This window comes from Blennius ocellaris (assembly GCF_963422515.1).
Source record: "Blennius ocellaris genome assembly, chromosome: 1".
Lineage (NCBI taxonomy): Eukaryota > Metazoa > Chordata > Actinopteri > Blenniiformes > Blenniidae > Blennius > Blennius ocellaris.
The window spans coordinates 22450949-22478108 of NC_137650.1; the positions used below are offsets into that span (position 1 = coordinate 22450949).

At 41.5% G+C, this 27160-nt stretch overlaps 1 protein-coding gene across 1 annotated transcript in view; it reads left to right on the plus strand.

The window, feature by feature from the left end:
• The window catches only part of tcf12 (transcription factor 12), an 80150-nt gene that overhangs the window by 13989 nt on the left and 39001 nt on the right, over window positions 1-27160 (plus strand). Inside the window, exons 5-7 of the mRNA XM_080501769.1 lie at window positions 4723-4825; window positions 24662-24723; window positions 26736-26868. Of these exons, the coding sequence (XP_080357895.1) occupies window positions 4723-4825; window positions 24662-24723; window positions 26736-26868 (298 nt within the window). The remainder of the gene's footprint in view (window positions 1-4722; window positions 4826-24661; window positions 24724-26735; window positions 26869-27160) is intronic.

A 27160-nucleotide genomic window follows, 5' to 3' on the forward strand; every position in this document is an offset into this window, starting at 1 on the left:
AGCCACTCGGGCTGCGTTACCTTGTTTATTTCTCGGTGCCCTTCCCGAATGAACATCTACGGGCTATGGTAACATAGGCAGCTTGATTTGAATTATAAGACAGAGACGCTTGAGATATCTTTGCTCCAGGTGCATATAAATGAGTGATTCTGACATTACAAGGCGCAGCATCAGCCAGCAGACAGCTGTTTGCGCCTCCGTGAGGCGCGCACACAAGCACTCACACGCAGCTGCATACACACCTTATATTGACACCGACTTGATTTATATAGCCTATAGAATATTCGCATGCCACATATTGTGGTGCGGCAAAGGAGAAGGGGCTTCTTATAAACCTCAGTAGGCGACAATAATCTGTGGCGATGATTTCAATTTCTTTCAATGAATAATGCATTTTCTTTCCCACTATTCACTTGGCAGTTGTGAGCGTGGTTTACAAACAGATGACACGGCGATTGGACTGGTGGCAAGTTTAGAAGAAGCGGAGCATATTCCTGTGGCTCAATAATTCATAATGTCCATAATGCATGCTTAATGAATAATATTCAGATGTTGAGCAAGTGTTGTCTGGAGAGTCAGGTATAGATAGAAATGCTGCAGACTTGTGTTGTGTGCGTGTGTGTGTGTTTGTGTGTGTGTGCAAGATTTCAGCTAAAACTACAAATTGTGTCACACAAAAAAAGAAAGTAATTATAGAAGAATTGCAAATTATCCGACAGATTTGAAATGACTGATTATCTTTATTTACAGATATTTATTGAGTCAATTGATGACGGCTTCTTACGTTAGCAACACAACAAACGTTGATCTGTGACACAATGTTGTTCTTACAGGTTGTGTTTTAATCTATTCAGAAGGTTTTATTCTATGGCTTTTGGGGGAGCCAGGGCTGCATAGCGGCTCTCGCCTCATAGCTCCAATTTCCAGATCTGGGTTTCGCTTCCTGTCTGTGTGGAGTTTGCATGTTGTCTTTGCATGTGTGTTGGTTTCCTTCAAGTACTCCAAACGGTCAAAGAACTGGTGTTTAATGTGAATAGACCACGTTCCATTGCCTGTAGGTGTGGCTGTCGCTGTCTTTGTGATTGCTCTGACGGACTCCCAGCACACTATATTAGCAGGCGAAATAGATTTATCACTATGCAGTAAATGATACTTGAAGGCTTTGTTGAATGTCCAAAGTAACAAGCAAATTGATGGAATAGAAGTGTTTAGTATATGTTGAATGGATACGATGCAAATTTGTTTTAAGAGAGAGTCTTGGTTGGTAAATACTGCTTTTCCAACCTTGCAATTTATCAGAATCAAATCAATGCCGGTGGGTTATTTGCCTTTGATAAAGGAAAAGGAACAGGTATTAGCTGATATGGATTTCTCATTACAGTAACTCGCATCAGCAGTAAACAATGTTTCTTCACTAACGAGTCGTCTTGTTTTAGTTCCTCCAAACACAACAGAACAAATCAAAAAACAATTCAGTATAGGATGAAGCTCTGGAAACTGATAGTGTTGTTATCACAATGCTTTATTTGTTTTATTATTCAGCCTTTATTTAACAGTCGAGTCCCATTGAGGGCAGGGAACGGCAACAGCACAGGTCATAGAAGCAAACTCAAAACATGACAAACTTGATTGTTTAATTGAAACACTTCCATGGAGTCCGTGAATTGGTATTTCAAACTTGGATCATCAAGTTCTAACTTTAAATACAGAAGAATAGAAATGTCTCTATACAACAAACCATGACCGCGACAGTGATTTTCTTCACTGTGGCTACTGTCAGCGTGTCATTTCGATAAGAACACCCCGAGCCTTTTAGAAAAGGAACAAAGCAAAAGTTGTTTTCTCAGTTGTTTTCTTTATGCACTGTGTTTGTATAAAGGCTCTTGGAAGAAATTGGAAGTGCTTCATCCTTCTGTCTGCTACGAAAGGGAATTCGGTCTTGTCCCTGAGCTTGTTTGAGCCGGTGCGCCACGAGTGTGTGATCACTCGACTGTGAACAGTCCCGAGCCCCGCCGTGCTGACCTTGGCTTCGAGCCAGCCGCTCCATCCCGGGCAGCTGTGGCTGTAGGCTGGCGGTCTGACAGGCAGGGGCTGTGCCCACCGCTGCCGCCGCACGACAACCCCCCCCCACTTCCCCAGCGCCCTGCCCCGACTTGATACTCGACCCCACACGCATCCATCACGACCGTATCATCACTCCCCGAGCTGCCACATGCAGCCCACCCGCTCACCTGGGATGCACGCGGCGTGCGGAGGAGACGGCTCTTTAAATGCGGCGGCGGGCGACTTGGGGGGGGGGGGGGGGGGGGGGGACGAGGCGTGAGCTCTGGCCTGTGCTCTCGCCACGGCTGATCTGACAGTTATTTAGCCAGCAGTGCTAACGTGGGCCCCGTGGCAGCGATGACAGCGCGTGTTAGTGTCTCGAACGGATGTAGGCCACCGGAGTTTTGGGGATGATGCAGGATGTGTGATTGATGATCTCACGGTCCCAGAGGAGCAAACACATGGTGGTTGCTTCGACACACACATACACACACACACACATGCACTGAGATACACTAAGTCTGGATTGACCATTATCCTTCCTCTTCTTTTTCCTGCCCTGCACCTCGACCCCGCTGGCTCTTTCCTGCTTCAGACCAGCTGCTTGAAAAACCCAAGGATCTCTGTAATAAACATCGAAAAGAACATATTTTTTCTCTTTGGCTTCAAACTGTGAAAAAAAATAAGAAGTCAAACATTAACCAGTGAATTTGTGTACTTTGGAAAATGCAATATTTGATCATAGAAGATATGCAGTGCTATAAAAGGTGTGATTATCTGAGAATGTAATCCAGGAGATTTAGTTTTGCACAGTTGAATAATAAATCTGTTATCCTTCAGACTGGAAACAGTCTGAAGCTCACAGAAAACAACCAAAAGCTTAGCAACCTGCCCATGAATATTAATATAAAGGAAATTATCATTTTTGCAGCAAATTGTATGTCAGGTGTTTGTTTTTGTTTCTTTTAAGCGTCAATTTTAAGAGCATAGTATAGTAGCAAAGCAATTATTTGGCATTGAAGCCTTATTAAGATCATAGTTTTATCATAGTAGCATTTAGCATCTATAGCTTCCTATGGTTTATTAATCTCATGTGACTCAGAGAAAACCCAAGACACTTTTAACTGTTGAGTTCAGAGTTTTTCTCTCGTTTTCCTGTACGGGAGGGAATTTATTTTATTTTTTTCCTTTAAACTTTTTTGCTTACATTAGCTGTACATCGGCGGCTGTTGGTCTGCTGGAGCTTCTCACAGGAGCTTGTTGTTGTTATTGAGTCTGTTCATGGTGTGATTAACAGTGTGTGCGGCCTGGCAGGAGCACAATAGGGAATCTCTGAGGATTCCCTCGACACAGCACAACACTCCACTGCCTTTGAAATTACTCCATCACCATCCACTCACAAAAAAAAAAAGAAAAAGAAAAAAAGATGGATAATAAGATTTAGTTTTTCTTACTGTATGTTGAATGCAAAGGGTATGAGTTGGTGAAAATAGCTCCATAGAAATGCAAGCCCACTGCTGCTCGGTCCCTCTCCTGGGAGTTAATGTAGTTTGGGAAGATGTATTTGACTGGAGCACAGCGGGATTTTCACAGGGTTTGGGATTAGCATGTAACGGAGCATCTTTTATTACATGGGACCCCGAGTTTTCAAAAACCATACTGTGACCGATATTTAGACCTAAGCCCCCGAAGCTGATAACTGTCATGAAAAGGCACTGTTAAGCCGCGGGAGAAAAAAGGCAATTTTTTTTAAGCTGCGGGTACCTGGAAATGATGTAGGATTGAATTTCTCCGTTTTCCCCCCCCCTTCTTCTGTTAAACAACACCTTCCGATGACCCGCTTGCATGAAATGCTTGCAAAAAGCCCGTTATCATGTTGACAAAGTTGTCTCATTGAGAGGAAAACTTAAATAACTAGGATTTTGAGATAGTTCTGGACAAGTTTGGGGGATTTTTAAAAAATAAATTTTTTGAAAGGAAGAAACAAAAACAAACTTGCAAGTGCTTTTTTTTTACGACGAGTGTTTCTGCACACATTGTCTACTATAATGAATGCTTAAATTGTATAGAGAAAGATGTTACTTTGTCAATATCATTTATTATTTGTTTGATTGAAAGTTAGGAATTGTTCTTTTTTATTTATTGATATAAAAAAAACAACAACAGCTGAAGACAACAACATGTAAGGAGTTTAAATGGTTTATTTAATAAAGCGGTGGGAGTTAACAGTCATCCTACCTCATTTGCATGATGTCATTTGTACACTTGAATCATTAACAAGTGCCTAAAGGTTTCTGTAGATGTTTCTATCCTTAGACTCTGATAAACGATGAAGCCTGAAGGGAAACATTTAAGGCTGATAGTTTTATTAGTTCTTGTCGACAAGTTATACCTTATTTTCATTTGGATAAACAAAAGCTATGCAATTTGCAGAATTCTTTAAAGTTTGGGGCAAATAATGGCTGACATTTAGAAAAAAAAGAAAAAGTGTTATCAGCGTAATCCAGTAATTCACATTTCGATCAGCAATGATGATGTGGATTTCCGTTTTCATTTTAAGGCACTATGCGCAGGAGAGAAGACTAAAAGAAACGACTCTTAATAATTAGCGGTGTATCATTGTGCACAATTACTGAAGTTGCCCACTAATTTGCCTCATATTGTGATCTCTCCCTCCAGGCTTTCGCAGACAGCCCTCATTATGGCGATCATATGAGTGACAGTCGATTAGTGTCTCATGAAGGATTGTCCCCAACACCTTTTATGAACTCAAACGTAATGGGTAAGTAAGTGAGTCCTTTCTACTCACCCCCCACCCCCACCCCCCCCCCCCCCCCCCCCCCCACCCCCCCACCCCACATGCCCTCTGGTCCCGAAAGAAGAAGAAAAAAATAAATAAGAAATTGCCTGATTGTGGTTCAGGCACGTCACACATCTGGAGGTAGCTGTACTGAAATGGACGTCAGGCCAGAGGACTATTTTCCTCCGTCTCCTCCTGTCGATATTTCCCCTCTTCATCCCCCCCCCCCTTCCCCTCTGTCCACATCGCCATGTGTCTCCTCCTGCGATGACCCTCCCCCAGGCCACAAGTCACACCATCAGTATAAGTTTCCTTCATAAGAAGCTGTCTCCTCGGCAGCACCCCCACCCCCACCCCCCCTCCGCCCTCAGCAGCCTCCGCTTCAGCACGGCTTTGTGTTTTCTGGGTTAAACACTTTTCCTCAAAAACATCATTACGGAGGTGTGCACACATGTCAACAGAATCCAGCAACACTGGTAACGTTCATCATTTGTCTTGTTGTGTAACACTTAAAATACAGTCGGCGCTTGTAAATAATTCTATTAGGAAAATGTGTGCTTTATTTTTGGTGTTTCGTGTTTTTTTTTCTTTTTGGTATTTTGTAAACAAAGGTCACCAAAATCAATTCATGATGCCAATGAGTGAACATTGACAACAGATATCTCGCAAAGTCTAAACCCCAACCATGAACCATCAGTGATCTGACTATATCTACAGGAGCTGTAACAATAAGAATATTAATTATATCACAACTGGTATCATACAGTTCCCCAGTAAAAGTGTGGAAAAACACACCTGACAGCGATCTCAAGCTGTTCAAAATCCATTTTTCATCAGGACTCTTTCAGACGCACGGACAGTTATATGACAGAAATTGTAACGGTGGCCCACCTCACAAATAACTTACATTTACAAAGGTGTTGCTGGCCGGGGTGAATTCTTCACTACTATGTGGCCTGAATGTAACACCATCACTTTACCAGTTGGTGTAACTCGCTCTACGCGTGGCAGCATCTTCAGAGGGATATAGAGGAAGAAGCTAAGGGAACGTTTTTTTGCTTAGCATTTTCGTCAGATCGGTGTGTGGAGCCAGCTGACGGAGCAGTCCAGTCTTGGGGCCACAGTGTCTCGCAGGCATCGACCACCTCCAGGATGTTTGCCGAAGCAACCTGGAGCCGTGTTGAGCTGCCGGAGGGGGGTGTTACACCTTGTGTGTGAATCATCGTGTGAAAGGGGGAGGGGTGGGGACGCCAGAGGAGGGAGATAAAGCAAGAAACAGAAAGAAATGTACCAGCTCATGAAAAAAAACTATGTATTGTGTTCAAGTGGCACTCAATCATTTATGGATAGTAGCATTGACACATTCTTAACACAATATTAAAATAATTTGTTTTAATAAAAACTGAATCATCAATACTGGTATATTACGACAACCATAATGGCCAATATAGGGATTGTTTGTCTGTTTATTATACCTAACTTATTACCACTCTATAACTAAATCGGTTGAAAGCCAACCAATTCAATCAGGGAAGTGTTATATGGTTGAATTAAAACCACCGGCCATGTCGTGCCACTGTGAGGGATTATTGTGTTAAATGTGCTTGATATGCAGCTAAATTAGTGATACAATATGTTGCATACAATCTGCTGATTTAAAAAAAAAAAAAATGGATACAGACAAAACACATTTTATTGATTAAGTACCAATTATAATACAGTTACCCCACAAATCAAAGCCTTCATATGAAAGTGAGTGAAAAGGTGTGTATTCATTGTAATCATGAGCAATGGACTATATTAAGTTATGAGCATTGGCGACTAAACTCTTTGCATCTTTCTTGGTTGTGTGATTGGCTCACCACTCTGTTAATGTTTAGAATATAGTTTTAAGAGGTGTGTCTGTTCGCTCACCGGCTACCTGCACCTTCACCGCTGAGTGAGATGACCTCCATCAACACCTCTTCTTCAGCTTTGTCATTCACTCGTTTGTATTTCCTCCTCTTATGTTCCTATATCTGTTCATAACGTTGACAGTATGTGGATGTATGCTTTAACGTTCTAGCGATTAAAGGCAGTAACTCTTCGGACTGGAAGCGTACCAGCTCATTACGTAATGACCCCCCCCTCCCCGAGACTGATTTCCAAACAGGGCGATCAGTTCATAAACGGGTGCTGCTGAACTGAAACAAAATGTTATCTTACTTGTAATTGATCACATGACCCCCCCCACCGACATCTCCCCTCTTCAGCTGCGTCTGTAATTATGTCGCAGAATATGGGTGCGATCTGTCACAGAGATATGTCAGATTCAGACAGTGTGATTGTAAACTTGGAATTGCCCGTGCTTATCTCGAAGTGAGAACTCAAGCTCACCGTGGTGTTATTGAATTGTTTTTTTCTTTTCATGGTAATATCAGGTGTGTGCATGGATTTATGGAGTTTTCAGCACTCTCATTAAGTCATGTCTGAAAGGTCATTCCTCATCAATTCCCAGTAAAAAAAAAAACCCAAAACAAACAAACAAAAAAACAACAACAACACAGACGTGCTTGTCGGCAGGACTCATTCCATCCAACAACCTGTCTATTGGAAGAAGTGGGGATGTTTCAAGCCAGTCGGTGTCAACAGATACTGATTTGGGCTGTTTTAAATCAGGAAGCCTTTAAAAATCGGTGCCGGTTCTTCAGGTGTGTGAACTTTTGGCAAGTGTACATTTCAGCCTCGTTCACACTGCAGGGAAATGCGACGCAATTCAGAATTTTTTCTTTTTTTTTGCAATCAATGGTTGATGACTCTGGAGGGTCCTTTATACATGTTCTATCACCTGCCTATTAAAGAGTGGATTATTGTTTTTGGAGATGCTTGATCGTGACATTTGCATGTTTTCATAGATATCCTTGGTCTCCATCAACATCACAGGTCAAATCCTGATTTTATATTAGATGTCGATTGAATTCAATGCACACCATTCAAAAATGTATTTAAAAAAATGCTCATCCATATTCCCTTGTCAGGAATCTGGCTCATGGAGTTTTGCTCTACTGTTGCCTATAATGCAATTATACTGCTGTGTGCAAGAATAGCTTCAATATCGAAATGAATATTCAAACGCAACAGAGGAAGTCAGTCAGTAGGGGAAAGTATGTCAAACTTGTAGAGATACAATAAGACATTGTGAGAAGTAGACCCAGCAAATCCCAAAAATAGAAGCCATGACTTCATGGTTGGAATGAGGTCCGGCTGTGTAGAATTTGCTGCATGCTCTGAATGTTAAGTAGTGGTAGCATTTTTGAAGCATTTATAGAACAAGTATGTGTCGGCGACTAATGAAATGAAAAGTTAAAATACATTTTGAGTCGTCACATTATCATTTATTTGTAAGAAATTGGACCGGTTCATTTCGCCCAGGACTAACTGAAACATCGAAAGCGTATAATGCAACATTTCAAATGACTCTTTATTCTTTGCGAACAAGTCATTTTCTGTCACATCTTCTTTATCAACTAATTCTATTTATTTATATACGTTAACATCTGCTCTGTAAAAATACTCTTTGCCAAGTGTAACTACCACACAAACACTGGACAGGACAGTAAACTGCCATTATCCGTGAAGCATTATCGACGTTCATGAAGTATAAAAGAGTTTTAATGTTGAACATTTACTGGGTATCGAGTGTGTCTTTGGCTGAGACTTGTTCGTAAAAGCAGACATTTTTATTCCGCTGTCGTATGGGATGAGCGTTCGGGGTTTGACGATGAAGAAATAAGGGTTTTGCTTGAACGTGGAGGAGCCCCTTTGTGCCCGGCGACGAGGAGGGCCGTGGATCGGATGGGTCCAGTGGCACGTGCATCTTCGCCCCGCCCCCTCCCCCCCTCGCACAACAATCCTCTTACTAATCCACACGTCGTTCCACATGCAGCTCAGCAGGTGGCCGCCACATTGTTTGTGTGTGTACAGCTTTCCATGGGCAAACTTGTCAGGCCGTGTGAGTCTGTATGACTAAACCCGCGATCACATGTGTGGCATGTGCACAGGCGGCGCCGTCAGTGCATATGTAATACCCAGACTGATCACAGTTGTCAGATCACCCGTGTGATGGACAGTTAAGTTTGTAGTTGTTAAAATAATAAAAAAAAAAAATGTTGGTCTAATCTTTTGGTCTTATCAGCTTCAGAATCAATAGTCAGTTTAAAGAAGATTGCATTTAAATAAATGTTAATCTAAGTGATTTCTGAGGAGGATTGTGGGGAAAAAAATGGGTGACATTTATTTTGCAAACTTCTTTTCTTTGTCGTGCTTCACGTCAGGCCAAAAGCAGGGCCCTTTGGCGGAGGGTAGGCTCCCACTCGCTCCTTCTAATTGTTTAGCCACAGGGATTGCCGGCAGTTCGTAGCCTTGACAAGGGATGGTTACATCTAATTACCTGCTGAGATCTTTTTTTTTTTTTCTTGTGGTGTCAGCTCAATATGGGGAAGTCAGTGGGGGAGGCTGATTTCAAGCAATCTGGGCAATTACCAGAGGCGATGAGCTACAACTGAAAGCCCTGCTCTCTGCTCCTTTATTTGACGCTGTACTGAGAGTCGACGCCACTTAGCATTTTGCCTTTCTTGTCATTATGCACTCAGTTGACTGATACTGTTTTTCATTAAGTTTAGAAAAGTCTTTTAGATCTCTAGTCGAACCTCACATGATGCTTTAAAGTCACTTTGCATAGTAATTGGATAGTGGTGGGAACGCTGTCATTATGCATAGTTTTTTGTTTTTTTTACCTTTTAATTGCGGAAATAAAAAATATGTAGGAAATATAATTATGCCTCCTCAAAAATGACTCCTCTCTAACATTAGCGAAGGTGTTTTCCTATCTTTTTTTTCATCCCGAAACTACTTGACGCTTGTGCGGATGAGTAATATTTGTCTCTCAGGATGGCTTTGGAGCGTAATTAAGTTTTTTTAGTCCAAAACAAACAATTCACGTCGTTAAATCTTCACGTCTCGATGAAACATGGTTTTGTCAGTGGGTTCTCTTCACACCTTTATAAATGTCACTTTAGCTTCGTAGAACAAAGTTCTGCTTCACGTGGTTCTCCTGGCACATAACCGATGTGTGTCACCGGCCTCAACTGCTGAGTTCTACATTTTCTTCTCACGTTTCTCTTGTGTGCTTCACATACATTACTCATACAGTCTTAGCCTAGCATAAAAAAAACAAAACAAAAAAACTAATCAGCTTACAACTGTCATCAGAGCAGCCTCACGCACCAGGCCTGTCGACATACACATGTGACCTCGACACGACTACACGACTGTGATTGCTCAGTTGTGTTGCTGTGATATTTTGTCACATGCCACTGCTGTGTCTCAGACACAAGGGCCAATTTCTCTATTATCCCCTACAGAGATTACGCATATTGCTCGAACAGAACATTAATTACAGTAATTATGAATATAATAATATACATCCTGAAGCTGGCTAGTCTCTGTTTCGGCTTTTATTTTTGTGGGAATAATTGGATTATGAAAGACGAATACGTGTCTGAAATGGAAAGAGGCCCTCATGAACTTGTAATCTTTGGGAGTATTTATAAATCACTGGTTTATAAAAGGCTGGAAGTCCTGAAAGTGTTTGTACTTTGAATAGTATAGTATTTCAGAGACCAGTAACGCGATATTCTCATATGACCATGATCATGATTTTTCAGTAACAAGTAATCTGACGCGTGACTATTTCCAAACCGGCAATCAGCTTAAAGTTACTCCTCCTTGCTTGTCTGCAAATTTTTAAAAAGATTTATATTTGCAGGAAGTCCCGCCCCCTTTTTTCAGAGTTTTTAGCAAAACCCGTTTCCTTTTTTTTTCTTTATGTTGAGACAGTGGGGGGTGTTGTCGAGAGCTGCTGAAAGTATCTGAAAAGTTACTTGTATTCTAACTTAGATTCTTTTAAAAACAAGTAACTTTTTAAAGTAGTAACTAGTCATTAGTAAACAGATTACTTTTTCGAGGTAACTGTGGCAACACTGTCAGAAACATGGTAAGGAAACAGTATTTGTTTGTAAACGAGTGTGTAGACTTCTTATGTGAGCCACAATATACTGTGTTTTTTTTTTTTTTATATATATTACAACCCTGTATTTATATGCTTTACTAGGACTGATTATACACCATTTCTTCTGGTGGCTTTGAGGATGTTTAAAAACCATATTTCTCTGATTTTAAATAAAAAGTAATAATAAAAAAAGAGCTTGCTACATATTAGCGTTAATGAGGATGTGGTTGAAATTATGTTCAGCTTTGCTCATGTATGCAAAGATCATATATTTTTTTTAACACGCTTTATCAGCCTTTTAAACCTGTAGAATTAATTTGCCGGGTTTGTTTTGTTCTTTCTTTGAACTTGTGCCATTCTGCATCAGCAAAGTGAGAAAAAATCAATTCCTTCAATCCCCCTTCATCTTACTGTCTAATTATTCCTCAAGGCTTTTCATGAAGTGTCAAATCCCACACCACACTGCTCTCCCCAGTGTGTTTTTTTTTTTTTTTTTTACTGGGGCAGGTGTCATGTGCTAATACGCCGTCCCCCGGGACGCCCCTCCTCAGACCCGGGCTGTGGTTGTGGCCAGGTGCTGTTCAGGTGTTCGCTCGGTTTTCAAGTGCAGTGCGGGTCACAGGTGCTGCCAATGCTGCTCTCCTGTCTCCAGTCTGCGTATACAGGCACACACACACTCGATATACTGCTTAGAAGTCACAATAAGCTGACGATAGTAGAGTTTTCCGATCCACCGTTTCGCGGGATTCACCGAAAACACACATGCCCACACAATTATTAGAAGATGGTACACACATGACAGAGCAGAAATCCCGAGAAAGAGAAACGAGAAGCTGTGTGTTGCGCAGCACAGTTTTAGTAGACGTCGCCGGTCATTATGCAGAGCTGCAGGGTGTGCTTATCTATTACTGCGCTCAGTGGAGCATGAAGAGCTGAAGACGGGTTGAAAGGGGGCAAATCCCCTTTTCTCCTTCTCCATGCCGCCCACCTCTCCTCACACACTTCCTCAGCCCTCTGTCCCCTTCCACATCACCCCCCCAACTCCCGCCCTCACACCTTTGTGCCTCTCCGCCCAGCCCTTCTCGCCCCCCCCCCCCCGTCTGGTCCCAGCATGTGTCTGGTGAGGCTGTGCAGCGGATCAGCTGTCGTCCCCGTAGGCCTTGAAGCCCGTGCCCCCCCCCCCCAAAAAAGACGGGAGAGGAGCCGTGGTATGACCAAGGTGCGATGACATAAGAAGTCTCCCAAGAAGCAGCTGCAGCCTCCACTTTTATTTTGGTGATCAGTGGAAATGTGTCTGTATGTGACTCGCTTCTCTGCGTTGATTTGGGATAATACTTTTTCCAGTTTGGTTTCAAAGCTTCAGGTATACTGTGTGTGTGTGTGTGTGTGTGTGTGTGTGTGTGTGTGTGTGTGTGTGTGTGTGTGTGTGTGTGTGTGTGTGTGTGTGTGTGTGTGTGTGTGTGTGTGTGTGTGTGTGTGTGTGTGTGTGTGTGTGTGCGTGCGTGCGTGTGTGTGTGCGTGCGTGCCTGTGTTCTCCTGAATTGTATTTACACCAAAAAGTTTTAAGCAAAGACACATTGTGCTTGTTTTGCTTGTAAATATTGCCCCCCCCCCCAAACCACCTTCTCACCCCCACCCGGATGCCTACATCTGATGCCAGAAAGATTATTGAGATTGTTAAAGACAAGTATAATGTCAAAAGAAAGATGAATCATATTATTCATTTAGAAGCTTTATAGTTATGGGACCAATTTAAGTGTGCTGCCTTGAATTTTTGATGTTTGTTGCCAGCGTTGACAGTATTTTATTAATATTACTGCTTTGAAATCCGACCCAAAAAAAAAAAAAAATCAGAGATCATTGTTTCTTAAAATATCATTAGGAATTTCTGGTGCAGATGTGGAAAGATCTGCATAAAACAGTCTTTCTCGGCTGTATGTGACTTTTTGTTGAAGTGCTTTAAGATGTTTTTTTGTCTGCAGTCTCTGTAAGTAGTAAACTTGTTTAAATTTAACATATTTCCGAATTAACAGATGTCTTTGAGTTCCAGATGTTTACAGTCTCTGTACGCCGTAAGAAAGAGTTCAAGGTCTATAATCCAATGTGCACACCAGTTACACATGTCTATACTTAATACCATATATGCAACATTCAAACAGAACAGCATAATGCAGATTATCATTGTTGTGAAATTACCACAGCCAAAAGGTTTTAAAGACAAGGGAAAACAAGTGAAAGCATTTTGGTATATGTGCATTTACAGATGTGTTGGTCTAATGGCATTTATCATAGATAATCAACTTCAGGACATTTTTTTTATTTTTTTTTTTTTTATTTAAATCTGCTGTTTTAGAAACACATGGGCCCATACTGGTTTTTGGCACAGACCAAATTACAAATGAATTCAGATCATCCCTTTTCATCTGGCTGGTCCAGCAGGTGACCCTCAATCCTTGTAACATGAATCTCTTGAATGGACAAGTCAGGCTTCAGCTTGAACTTTGTAAAGTTTCTTTCCACTAAAACATTTTGTAAGCACATCAAAGATTGAAGCGCTCTCGAGACAAACCCCAGAAATCCCGGGTTTCACGTTCACGACCACCACTCCTTTAACACGCGCCTCGATTTTCTTTTCCACGGTCACAACCGCTTGCCCAAAGGCATCCCGTGTCCACGCTGGGGGGGGGGGCGTTGCTGGCAAAAACAGCGCCGGGGATAACTAATTACTCTCCTCCTCGTCTCGTTGGACCGGAGTGGATCGCGATTGGATAATAAAATGCAAACATTTGGTTCGCCTTTACTCCCACTTGACAATGCCTGACATTTTCTCCTGCGCTGGCACAGCGCAGGAGAGTGTGAAGTGTGGGAAGTGTGGAGAGAAGCATGGCTCTGTGAGACTTCTTCTCTTCTTGCCAGGGATATGGGGGTGGGATGGTTCTTCCTTTCTTTCTTTCTTTTCTTCCTTTCCTTTCTTGGTCAACTTGAAATTGGCAAAACTGTTTGAAATGGTCGCTGCTGGTTCTTTTGCCCCGCATCCCCACAGAGAGAAATCATCAAAAGATTTATTCCCCTCAGTGATGTTTTGGCGTTTTATTTAGTGCAGGCTGGAGTTCTTAAACTTTAGACCGCTCAGGGTTTGCGGGGGGGTGGAGGGGATGGGGGGGTGGGGGGTTTACTGTGTAAGGAAATATGCCCAAAGTGCTTGGAGCTGGATCAGCATTCCGAACCCATGTGCGTGTTCTCCCTCGTCTTTCACCTCTCTGCAGCTCTCCGTTGTTCCGCCGCTCAACAGTTGTTTGGCATCTGATACCAAACATCGACGCACACTTTGATGTCGCACGCTGACTTGATTCAAGCAGCCAACCGGGGGGGGGACACACACACACACATTTCTACAGCTTGTTAAATGTGCCCTTGTTTCCCCCAGACAGCACTCTCTCAGCCACACGGGGGTGAATGTGGCGAGCGGACGTATGAATCGTGGGATGCGAGGGGAGCGTGTTAGTGCCCCCCACCACCACCACCACCACCACCACCACCGCTAAACCAGCATCCATTACAGTGTTGGTGTTCACACGATGGGCGGCGTTATTAGGGAGCTCATCGCCCCTCTCCTCTGAGAGAATGGATGTGTGATTATGAAGTCATCAGCTATGAACCGGCGAGGCCGCGGCGAAGCACCCCTCCTCACGGGTCCTCAGGGTGCCATTGATTGGTGACCATGTGTTTGTGCCTGATAGACTGTGAAATGGTGTGTTTGCTGCGCGGCTGTGTCACACCTGCGTCCCACCGAGGTGATTGATTGGTTTGGTCATGTGGAATGTTCCCATCTGGTCGCCAGTAATGCATTTTTTTTTTTCCCCCCCCCCTTCATTTGTGAATAACAAGCACTGGCAGGAGAATCGTTGGGCTCGGAAAAATGGCAAAGGCCAAGCGAAAACATTTTCCCCTGGTCCACCTCCCCTTTTCCTTTTTACCACGTTAGGAAAAAAAAAAAAAAAAAAATCAAATAGGCCGAGCTGCGGCACCTGATTATCCTACGGTGGGATAAATACAATCAGAAAATCCACAACCCCCCTCTTTCTCTCACACAGAGATGAATTTTTGGAGAAAATAAACTATTTAGCTGGAGTGAACGGTAACAGCTTCTGATGTTGAAAGTCACACGTTAGAGCCAAAAGAATGCGCAGTAAAAGAAGGGAGATCTGAGATGGTGCTGATTTAGACACTTTCCCTTGATTGGTAATCCCCCCCTGGATTTTCAGTTGAATCTAAAAGCGGTGGAGATTCCCCCCCCTGAGTCTAATGTGTCATTTTGTTTCTCATTCCTGCATTCTTCCCTGTTTGATTTCACTTAATCCTGGTCCCTCGCCTTTAATTGATCTATTCATTCCACCTAATGGCTAATTACACATCAGGCTGCATGAGCAGATGCATTTATCATCATACTACCAAATAATCAGTGACATTTCAACAAAGAAAAAAAATAAATATGCAAATAGGATCTCATTAACATTTGGTCTTGCTGTTTTGAATAATGTCACTGCTGACAAAGCTGTACATAAGAAATTGATGTCGAGCTCAAGGCAATGGCGACACGTTTGCTTCGTTTTTGTTGCGGCTCCGTCGCGTTAGGCTGTCCTACCGCCGTTTCCCGTCGCCGGGCTGCAAACATTCTTCCACCACCGAGGGAGGAAGCTGATTTGCTACACCGCCTCCCTTCCCTGTTTCCTCATCCGCGCTGACCTAACCTCTAACCCACTCAGCTTTTATTCACTGTCAGAGAAAAAAAAAAAAGAAAATCCCGTGGAAGCATCAAACAGCTTTGACAGGATGGTGGTACACAAACCCTTAAGAGAAGGAAACAAAAGGAGACATGTTAAAAAGGTGAAAAAGAGAGTGTGTGTGTGTGTGTACATCTGATGTGTCGTATTTCTCTGGTTTGTCAGAGAAATGTACTCGTGACCATTGGAGCCAAACTCATTTTACTTCCAAAGCTCGCATTGTTTCATGCGAAGACTAGTATTAGCTTACAGTTTGAAGTGCTAACAAGTGAAATTCAGCGCTTAATAACAATATTTTGTTGTGAGTTTATTGCTAAGGGGATGTGAAATCCAATCCATTTATGGCATGCTGCCATGCAGTCACCTCATGGGAGCATAAGAATAACTCATACAAATAAAAAAAAAGAAAAGAAATGGAGTGGCTGATGTGTAAATATGTAAGTTTGCTGTGTTTTTTTTTTACATTAACACCACGCTCTCATCCTTTATTATGTGTTTGTTTTCATGGTCTTGGAAAATGGAAAATGACCTGGTTTTGGACGGGAAAAAGAGGCCTGAGGTATTCATCTGAGAGGTGGTGAAGCACGCTCACTAATTGGCTGTTTTTTTTCCTTTTTTTTTGTGGCAAGGGTTTTGAATTGATCCCCGGAGACGCTGAGGTCACTACCTCTCACATTATCAAAATAAGGCGCCGGACACAATGGCGCTCTGTTGTTGTGCTGCAGTCCCAGGATCAATAAGGATGCGCAGCACGCCGTCACATTCAGTGGGGCTTCAGCATGCTGTGGTGTTCCTGTTCTCCACAGCTGAGGGTAGACCTGCTACAAAATATGTGTTACTCTGTTTTGGTTATTGGAAACGTCTGTGAAACAATTGCAAATCCTTGAAAAATCTAAATTTGATTGGGGAGTTCCTTTTGTGAACAAAATATAACGAAATGATTGTAAACTGTAAGCTAAATGAAGATGCTGTAAAGCACCCCACACATCTCTTAACCCTTTATTGAGCATTCAGTAAGTTTATTTATTTATTTTTTTTTTTCTTACAAACTAACCATGGGGATGTGAAGGAATTACAAGAGTATAGAAAGCAGAAGTACATTTTCTTATACTCTTTCTTATATTACCAAAGCTCAAGTCCATCTACAGATTTTTTTTCCCCCACCTAGAACTTATGAAATATGATTTTAGTTAGTTTCACGCCACTCTGCATTGGATGTTTTAATAGTATAATTGGCATGTAACGGGTGATTAGTATAAACATATGAATGTTGAGCAGCTTTCCAAACAATGCCATTAAAAGAATAAACACATAAATATGCTTGGTCCTTGTTCGATGGATTGTTCTTCAGAAAAGTCCTTTGAAAATGGAATGAAAACCAAAATGCATGAATTGGAAAATAAAGCTTTTGTACCACATTGTTGAAAACATGTACGAAGTGCCAAAAGCACAACAGTGATATTAGCGGTGCCAGAGACTTGCTGCTGCACCACTATATGTGCAATGATGTGTTTTATTTCCTGGGAGTGAAAATATATATATATATATATATATATTTTCCTGGTAACAAATAAGAGATTAGTTTTGTCTGAAGATGTATTCATTTCACCTAATATCAAACCGTAAATCATCAAGTTATTATTTTTTACCAGCAGAAGACCCATTCACCAATAGCAACTAATTTAAGTGCCAACAGGATTGGAGTAAATGGGTTTAATTAAATTGGAATTAGTGTGATTATTATTTTGTAGAGTATGATGGCTTTAAGAAAAAAAAACAAATTTGAGTAAAAAAATGTTTTTTGTCATTATGAAAGAAGAGGCGTGAATAAAATACTTAAACATTAATGGCAGTGGAAAAAAAACAACAAAACTCAGGCTTAAAATCGGCACCTTTTTTTCAGGGCTGATGATGTTTTTCCCCCCTTATTAGTTTCTTTGGTGCGTGTTGAAAGAGTTAATTATCGAATGTGGACTTGAATATTTCTACGAAGTGAAAGACTAGTATGCATTTGAATAAGAAAAAGAAAAAAAAAGTTTGAGAACAAGCTCATTGTAAACCAAGCTCACATTAACTCTGTTGTTCGCTGGTGGCCATTAAGAATAGCTGTAAGCAAAACACTTCCCTCGGGGTGATCGCTCACGTGCTTCGACATGACTTGTGTGTTGGACTGTGGTTATTGCAGAACAAATACGATCGGCATCGGTTCAAGCGGCGGGCTCTTGTATTGTGAGGTTGTCTGATTTAAAAGAGAACATCTGTATGAGAAGTAAAAAGACAAACAGCTTTTGCGGGAAATCCATCAAAGTCCTTTTTGAGTCGAGCGCCTAATTCCCACTGTGTCTCGTGCAGCTGTGCAGCGGCCAGCGCTACAGTACAAGGTGAGCATAGCAGCTTCCATAATTAGGGAATAAGAGAATTACAGACCCCAAAAAAGGCACAAACGGAGCAACCGGGCTGGGAATCCAAAAACCCAGAAGGAATACTTGGGACAGGAATATGTGCTTTCTTTCACAATGAGAAAAGTTACTACACTAAAAGTTTGTTTGCAGAGCAGTTAGAAAGAAAGAAAGAAAGAAAGCACTCCTGATAAAAGGCACATGGCAGCAGCCCGGAGTGTGGAAAAACTTGCAAAAGACTAAAGCGCATGAGGCAAACAATTGTTGGATCAGGCTAAACAAGCGTTGAACTCCAAATGAAACACAAAGTGCTATATTTAGCAGGAACTGGGCACGGAGGACACTTTTCCCTTCTACAAAGCAATGGCGGCAGTACAATAGAACCAAGAGGAGCCAAACCGTTCGCAAGCACGGGGCAATAATTAAGGTTTCTGAACGTTACCAACGTTTTTTTTTTTTTACAGAGGATTGATGAATTATTTCCCAGGGAGAACCTTGACACGAGGCGTCTTGAGCTCACAAGTTGAATCGAGGCTGGTTTGGCTTCTCAACAAGTGCGAGGAGACACAACTGTAGCTTTCCAATGTGTGGGATGACGTCACAATACCTGCTTGCTCCCCGTTCAGCTCGGAAATGTGAAATGACGAGCCGCAGGACTAACCACTGTTGAAAGAGCATTTAAACTGTATTAACCAAAGTAAACGAATGCATTTGATTCAATATCCGCTCATCACCAAGGATGTAAAAACGTTTAGGTGGATGAAAACTCCCTTTTCTCAGGTGGGTACATGAGGATTGACTGCTCTAAAATACCGAGGGAGCAGCGTGTTTTGCCCAGGTGATACAATTATGGAGACTTCCTGCTCCAAATCAGTAATTTTGCATTCTGCTGAATGCAGATCATCTTCTGCAGCTTGAGTCTTATGCTAATGAGCATCTTTACAGAATATTTTAATCAGAATTGATGGATTTTTTTTTTTTTTTCCCACCTCGTGAGATTGATTTTTCATTGCATAGGGGATGTACAGAGTGACGGCGGGCTGCATACTTACATTTATGTTATTGATGGTGATTGCGGTAATTAAGCCTCTTTACTGGTGTGGGTTTTTCGCATTATCTATCTCTTGCTGATGTTTTTAAAGCTGGATAATGAATTTTGCTTCCTATCAATCACTGCACTTTAGACTCATTAGTGGTCCTGTGACACAAAAAAAAGAGAGCACATGCTTTAAGTCCTCCGCAGAGCCGCTAAGAACAAACGACACCACTCAGGAAATAATAATAACAATATTAGTGTTGTCCCTTTTTAGTGAGGCTGCGATCACACGGGTCCAGCTCAGAGGAGGGGAAAACAAAACACGCACAACAACAAGCCTGGAACCGATAAATTCAGCTTTTATTTTTTTTCCCCCCTCACAGTAGGAACGGTCTTTAATTTATTAGCCAGCGCTTCAAACCTAAACACTTAAATCAAAGAATGTACAATTTAACAACCTGTTTTAAGTTTTGGTTTATTTATTTGGGAATAAACTTCATAGGAGTGACCTATTTCCCCCACAATGAGTTTCAGGATTTGTGCTTCAGACAAGAGATTGTGTCACTGCGTGATATTTTATTTGGCTAATTTCGGCTCCGGCTCTGTATCTGGCCAGCCCAGCAATATGCTCCATGTGATATATAGCTTTGTTCTACTTTACTTCAGCATCGTAAGTAGGAATTCTCCTGAAATTTTTTTGTGTGAATTTCACAGACTCCTATATTAGCGGATGTTGCTCTGAGTTTCTCGTGCGATTGGGCAGTTTTATTTGTTATACAGTGTTTTTGTCACACATATGACACAAAGGATGTGTTTCAAATGTGCTTCAAAACTTCAAAAGGAGCTGGATAAAGATGTTACAGCGGCTGCACATTCAGCAAGACACTTTATATGTACTAAGAGATGTAATGGGATTCTGCAGATTATTATTTTTTTTTTTAAAGGTCATTTCATATAGCATAAGTTACCACAATAAACTCACAGCATTTCAAAGAATGACCTATTTAGTATATTTGCTTAATTAAACTAAAAAAACATTTTAATATTATTACCAATACAATGCAATAAAGGTCGATTTAAAATGATATTAGCTGGTTCAGGACAATCAAAGTAAAAAAAACTTGTTTTAAAACCTTATTAATAGTAGGCAAAGGTGTATTCAGCACACTTCTGTTAATGATTTCTATTGCTTTTGGATTCCAATGGCATAAACGGTCAAAATATTTAAAAATAGCCGATCTGAAGCCCAAAAATGGTCATTTAATACTAAATTAGTTCGGTGAGGGATGTTTTTTGATTACACTCTTGTGTAATCAAAAAAGGTGCTTCCTTTAGGAGACCCTCAAATTATCTATCATTTTTTGGTGTTTGTGTCTTATAATAGGTGCACTGAAAGTTTGAAATGCACTGTAGGTCATATGCAAAATAGCTTCAAACTATATACTTCTGATAAATTCAACTCACAAAGGCTCCTTTGCTTTCTTTCTTCTTTTTAGAAGTCTTTTTGAGTAACTCTGTGATTATTTTCCACATGGAAACGGAGTTACAACATCATCCTTATTTCAGTGATTTTAATCGACCGACTTACGAGTTGAAATTCCATCTCCCATCATGACATGAGCAAGAAAAACAAGCCTGATACTGAATGATAAAAAATAATAATTGTATTTATACACTCGGTGGGTTCAAATGTTCGACGTTCGAACGTTTGACCTGTCAGATGGCACCCCCGCACGCACAGGCCTGGCTGCATTTGCGCCATCTGGTCAATCAGATGGAGCCGCAGCGATCCGACAGCTATCCGCAGATTAATTGTTGTCAATTTGGTATCGACTGGAAGGTTGGTGAGTGTGATGGCGAAAGAAAGGAGGATTTAAACAAACGCAAGTATGAAGATTTTTGTCTTGAAGGAGAACGACGCCCCGCGTGGCTCACTTGTGACGTTCGATGTATCGCTGCACATTGCAGCTTTTCGTTCCTCTCGCACAGGTTTTTTTTTTTTTTTTTTACATTTCTAAGCAGGTCCACTAGTATCCCCTTGTTGGATCTGAACATCATGCTGGAAGTAATGACACCCTCAGAAAGTGCGCCCGCTCTAAAAATATGCGTCTCTTGTCTGCGTGTGCAGAAATGACTGAGTTATGGCTCAGAGGAGGAAGAGCTATTTTTGATGCTGCAATCGAGTGCTCGGGCTTTTTTTTTTTTTGTGCACTTTAACTGCCCGTGTTGCAGCGCTTACATGCTGACTGTGCTGGCGAGCCGGCCAAATCAGCAATCTAAAATACAATAACTGAGTTCCTGTTGTGTTCAGCACACCTGCATGCACCTGTCTCTGTCACCTTAAACACCCTCAGAACTCCACCCCCACGGTGTTAAACACCTCTGTTGTTGGCGAGTGCTGTACTTACTTCTGCTGAATGAAGTAATGCAGTGATCTGTGCACTCTCCTGCCACTTTAAATACGCTGTAGTACCTTGAGCTGCAACTCTCTTGTCGTCGCAGTAATACTGTAAGTCATGGACCAATCCGTCAGAACGTCTTTCGTCAATGTGATGCACTTTTTTAATCTTTGTTTTGAACGTTGTTAGAGAGATCTATGATCCAGAAGTAAGCAGTCTATAACACATGTTATGTAAAGGTTACAAATGCAGATATTACATTATTATTACATGGAGTTATCGGTTAATAGTTTAGGCTTATTTGCTATTGTTTCTTATTCTTATTCTTATTCTTATTCTTATTCTTATTCAGTCATATTTTGGTACATAAACTACACAGTCATCTTGAACAGCATTTAAAACAATGAGAATAAAATCAATAAACAATAATAAAAAAACAACATAAACAATAATGATCTGACACAACAGGTGACAAGTGAGCATCAATGCTTCAAGATTCGAGGATTTCTTCTGCCGGGGTCCAGTTTGCGTGATGCGATGAGGTGGTTTCTCTCCATTCGTCATCATATGTGATGGTTTTTTTCACAAACACATCTGTCTGCTGAGGGAGTCTGACATTACAACAGTCGCCATAAATTATTTGCATCAGACACCGTGCGCCTGTGACATAACACATGCTTGAGATTAATATTGAACTCTACCTCTTGACCAGACCTTATACAGATAGATACAACTTATTCCCAAACGAGCTGCCTGTTGAATTTTTTTGACAGAAAAAAACCCCATTTAAATTAAAACTGGTCTGTGATAAGAGATCTTTCATCATCCTGCCTTGATGGTGAACGTCGGGCAGTAACCGACAACTTAATCCTATTTACTTTCGCAAGAGCGACAGCTCCCAAATGTCTCACGTTATTGTTGGGAGGAGAAGAAGCTTTGCCAGTTGAACCGTCTTCCCGGATTTCCTCCCGCCTCCTTTGCTCTCGAGATGCACAAGACGCAGAACAAGTTTCTCCTGCAGGACTGCTTAGATAAGCACAAGTTGAATTCTCTTACGGTTTGCCTCTGCTCGCCTCGTCGTATAAGCAGCGTTCAGATCAGTGCCTGTGCGGAGAAAGAGCTGGGCCTCTGTGGGTTTTTAACTCCCAACAATCAGTACTACATGTTTACTTTGCCCCAAGAGTAAACAGAATCAAGTTGCGACACTTGTGTCTGCGTTTGTAATGTTTGGAAGTTCTGACCGAAATATTATACGACGCTGTTCACATTATTCCATCATTTTCCCCCGAGGAGCTCTCAATTGGTTGTTTGTTTGTTTGTTTTTCCCAGGGGAGTAAAACTGCTGAGCGTGGATATTGTGATGTGTGTGATTCATGTGCGTCGTGTCCTTTAACTTTTCCCCCTTGGAAAGCTTGGAATTCACCCTGTAAAGGTGTGCACAGCGGCGGTGACGCTGATCGAAAGGCCCACGACAATTGTCACTCTTGTCAGTAATTAATTCACGGGAAAACAAACCTTTGCACGCCGACAACTTGGCGATTCTGTTTTACAGATGTGCCGGTTTGGCTTTCAGTCCGTTCAATACTTCACAGTTCATTGCAACAGGATGAGAGAGAGAGAGAGAGAGAGATGCATTACACAATGACCTGAGTTAACTTCATTTGACTGCTGATACTGGCTGAATGGTTTATTGCAAGGCAGCAGAGCCGATCGCATAAATGGAGTCAGATCATCAAATCATATCTTCTGTTCTTTCCCTCATTGTTTCCATCCAGCATTGAATAATATGACAGTCGATTAAAAAAAAAAAGAAAGGAAAAAAAAGCAAACTGGCTTTGGCAGCTCGAACATTTACCAATGGTACTATTTTGTTACTGCAGAAGAAAAACAAAAACAAAAAACAATTCTTTCTTTGTCCTTGAGTCTTATTCTGTATGTAATACAATCTGTCTTACAGAACCTTTCCTCTACAAAATCACTGTGTGCCAATTGTTGTAAATTCAATGAAACTCTTTCTGCGTTAACCCTTTTATCAGGCAAATGACAACACTGTATATGGTCACTTGTGTGTTTTCATTTATTGCAATTTAAAACACAGCATCTGATTTGTTGTGTAAAAAAAATAAAAGAATGAGTGTTGCTGCTGTCACATATCTGGAATTTGCAAAATTATGACAATGCATGACTCTTTTCACACATCACATAAACATAAAACTTATGAATATGTCAATTTTCTTTGTTTTAGGTGCACATTGTATTGCAAAATAAAAAAAAAAAAAAAAAAAGTGCTCAGCAGCAGCAGGAACAACGTCGGTCCAACAAGATATTGAAAGTTATAAGTATGTAGGATTTTGGTCACTCTGAATAAAACTATGGTGTCAGAAACAATGAAATATCCTTTATCAATGCTACATAGAAATATTTCAGTTACACAAATCCTAATGAGCTCCTGTGGAGAGTTAAATGAATTAACACGTTGAACGCAGTCATCCTGAAAGCTGTGCTGTTTGAGTCATAATCGCATTGCAGAATTGCTTGCAGATTGCATCTGCTGGCAAAAATTACAAAATACCACACAAAACCATCTTCTATTTTCTTTTTTTTTTTTTTATGAAATTTGAGTTTGTTTATTGCATACATAATATACATGATGGTGGCACAGAAGCGTACATCCTCTCCGAAGAAGCAACTTTCCACCGTGAATCACCAGAAAGTGATCTCATCGACGAAGCACGGACAGAAAGGAACCAGTCTCATATCTACATCTCAGTGTGTTCCAGATTGCGCAAAATCCTGGAATATGCAGGAAAACAAGCTAATATTTTTCTAATATACTCAGTGAAGTCATCATAATGATGGCAGCAGATAAAGACGGGAAGAAGTGGATTTAGCACAGAAGACATACTGCTTTTATATGAAAAGATTAATGGGGGCAGCTTGGAAGTTAAACAGGGATTGCATTGCACAACAGCTACATAATTCACATTACTAGTAATGCAATGATTGTCCTAGAAAGGTCACAGAAGGTAAAGGGGGGAACTTTCTACTAATCACTGAGCATACAAAATGTTTTGATTGTGTATATCAAAGTGTTTTGAGTCCTTGCGTGTGCCAAACTTTGATGGTTTTTGCCGTTTCTTTGTATTTCCAGGTAAATCTGAGAGGGGGTCGTTTATTGGATACGGGAGGGGCCCTGGAGCATCTGGCTGCCAGGTGAGTTTCTACTTAAAAAACTCTGTTATTATACAATTTTCTATACGTTTTCAACATTTAAATAAAGACAGATCAACATCATTCCAGTCCGGCTTTCCCCAATCATCTGTTCATTTACAGATTTAAAAAAAAAAAAGAGCTTGTATGCTCTCATGAGCTCAGTTTAGTGACGCCCGTTTGACGTAAAGCTGCTGCCATGGTGCCACAAACACATCAGTCAGGCTTTTGTCCGAGCCCGCTGATGAGATGGGATCTATCCCGAGTCCACTTAACTAGGACCTCCTCTGTTTTGCTTCCTGCTAATTTCAGCCGTAAGATCTTATTGTCGGTTTGCGTGGCTTTACGAGGTCGTCTTAAACCTTTTAACCCCCCTCGGTGACCAGGCTTTGCTCGTCCCATGTCATCGTAAGCTAAAGCTTCACAGTATTTTCCCGCAGTGAGTGTTTTCTTGTCAATATGTCAAATGTTCCTTTTTTTGTTGTTTGTTTTTAGATATTCAGCTTAGTATCTTAGCTTCCCGCAACAAAATATGAAGTCCCTTTTTCAGATGAAAGAATTTCAGAGTTAATCGGTTTGAACACTTTGAATGGTGAGTTTGTCCAAATCCATAGCAGGAGGGACTTTTATCTCTATGTTGGTGCAGGACGCAGTAAGATTTTGGATTTATCTGCATGTTCCACCAGTTCACTGGGTTGTGACTGACGCCATGGCAGGTAGTCATAAGGCAACTGTACTTCATGACCTCCAAAGCTCCCATCAAGGACTGTCCTGACAAGAAAGTCTCACTGATGGTTTGGTTGCATCTGATTTTCCTCATATTACAGAAATCTGAGTGTCAAAATGTAGATTATTATAGTAAATTAGGACAATTGTCCAGTCTCAACATGTAAAGTTAGTTAAATTGAGCTTATCTTTGGGTGGCGGCCTGCATGCTCCCATCACTGAGGAGCCGACTCCGTCTCCAACTGGCTGTGTGAGCTCATCAAGCTGAAAGAGGAGTTTGAGGAGATAGTCACAGTCATCCATTATCGCATTTGACGGAAACAACTGGAGGTGCACGGAGCAGTCCAGGCGCGCTGTTGCTGCAGGGACTCAATATCATTGAACAAAAGATGACAGCAGAAGTGGGTCTGTTGTGCCATGTGAGTGCTGTTGCTCCAGTGACAGGTTGTCATTTTACAAAACCTGATTTTTTTTTTTCTTTTCCTCCTTTGCACACAGTTTCTCTGACCTACATTTGTAGGTCAGAGAAACCGGTCTTCTTTTTCTTTTCTACCGCATTGTGTGCCTGTTTGTTTGGTTTTTAACGCATGTGTTTCTTTGTAGATGTTTACACCAAAGTATATGCGCTTTGATTTGATGCCATTCAAAATACAATCCGTGCTTTAAACCTCAGCTGGAAAAGGTCTCCGTGGTCACTGTGTCAATCCTGAGCTCGCAAACGACTCCCAAGAGGACACGTGAGGCAGAGGCTTTCCAGCCAGCTACTACACATCCCTCCGAGTTGTATTCACGCACGCATGATTGTTGTTCTCTTAGTCCGTGGCTGATTATCCTAATCAGACCAAGCTCTTAATTGGCCTCTTAGCCCAGTTTCTTGGGCTGCTGGAGGTCATACGCTCTGGATATTGTTGACAGGACGACGGACGAAGCTTTTCAAGGCGGGAAACCGACCGTCCTGTCTTGTTTGGTGCCAGAGTTTCGCCACCATCGGCTTCATGATACACGACATCGTCCTCTCATTTGCTGCAGATGTTTATTGTTTGTTTTTTTTTCTTTTCTTTGGTATAGCTTTGAGACACCGTACTCCATTTCAGTGAGCGTTATTGTTTTGCTAATGTCTTTTGGGTAACAACCCTGTTGAATGTAGATTGCTTTGATATAAATACACACAATTTAGAAAATATAACTTTGTGCGCCATGAAATTACTAGCTGGTTACAGGATTAAGTTTTGTTCAGACTATCATATTCCTGCAGTTTTAAACATGTGTGTGTTTCCTTTGTTTGTCAGCCTTCCCTGAGGTCAGACGCAAGCACAGCGAGCCCTGGTTCAGCGGCTGCATCGGGAAAGTCGGCCGCTCCGTTTTACTCTTTCACCGGGGCCAATCCCAGGAGACGCCCTCTACAAGATCCGCCACCCGTCGGTCAGTCGGCCTTCTTCGTGAATATTACAAAAATGCTTCACAGTCTGAATGAAAACAGCCTATACAATAGTAGCATTTTGCTCACGGGTCATAAAGCAGGTAAAATTTAGGTGAAGACACCCTTTAAAGGCTTGATGCAGGAAAAAAAAAAGCCCTACAAAATTGTTGCTCCTTATGTAATCCAGTGCTGACCTACCCTGGCCCCTAGAGCCTACATATTCACAGGCCCAACGCTCGGTCTGGATAAATTACTTATAATCTGTTGGGGGTTTGTTTTTTTTCTTGCTAATTG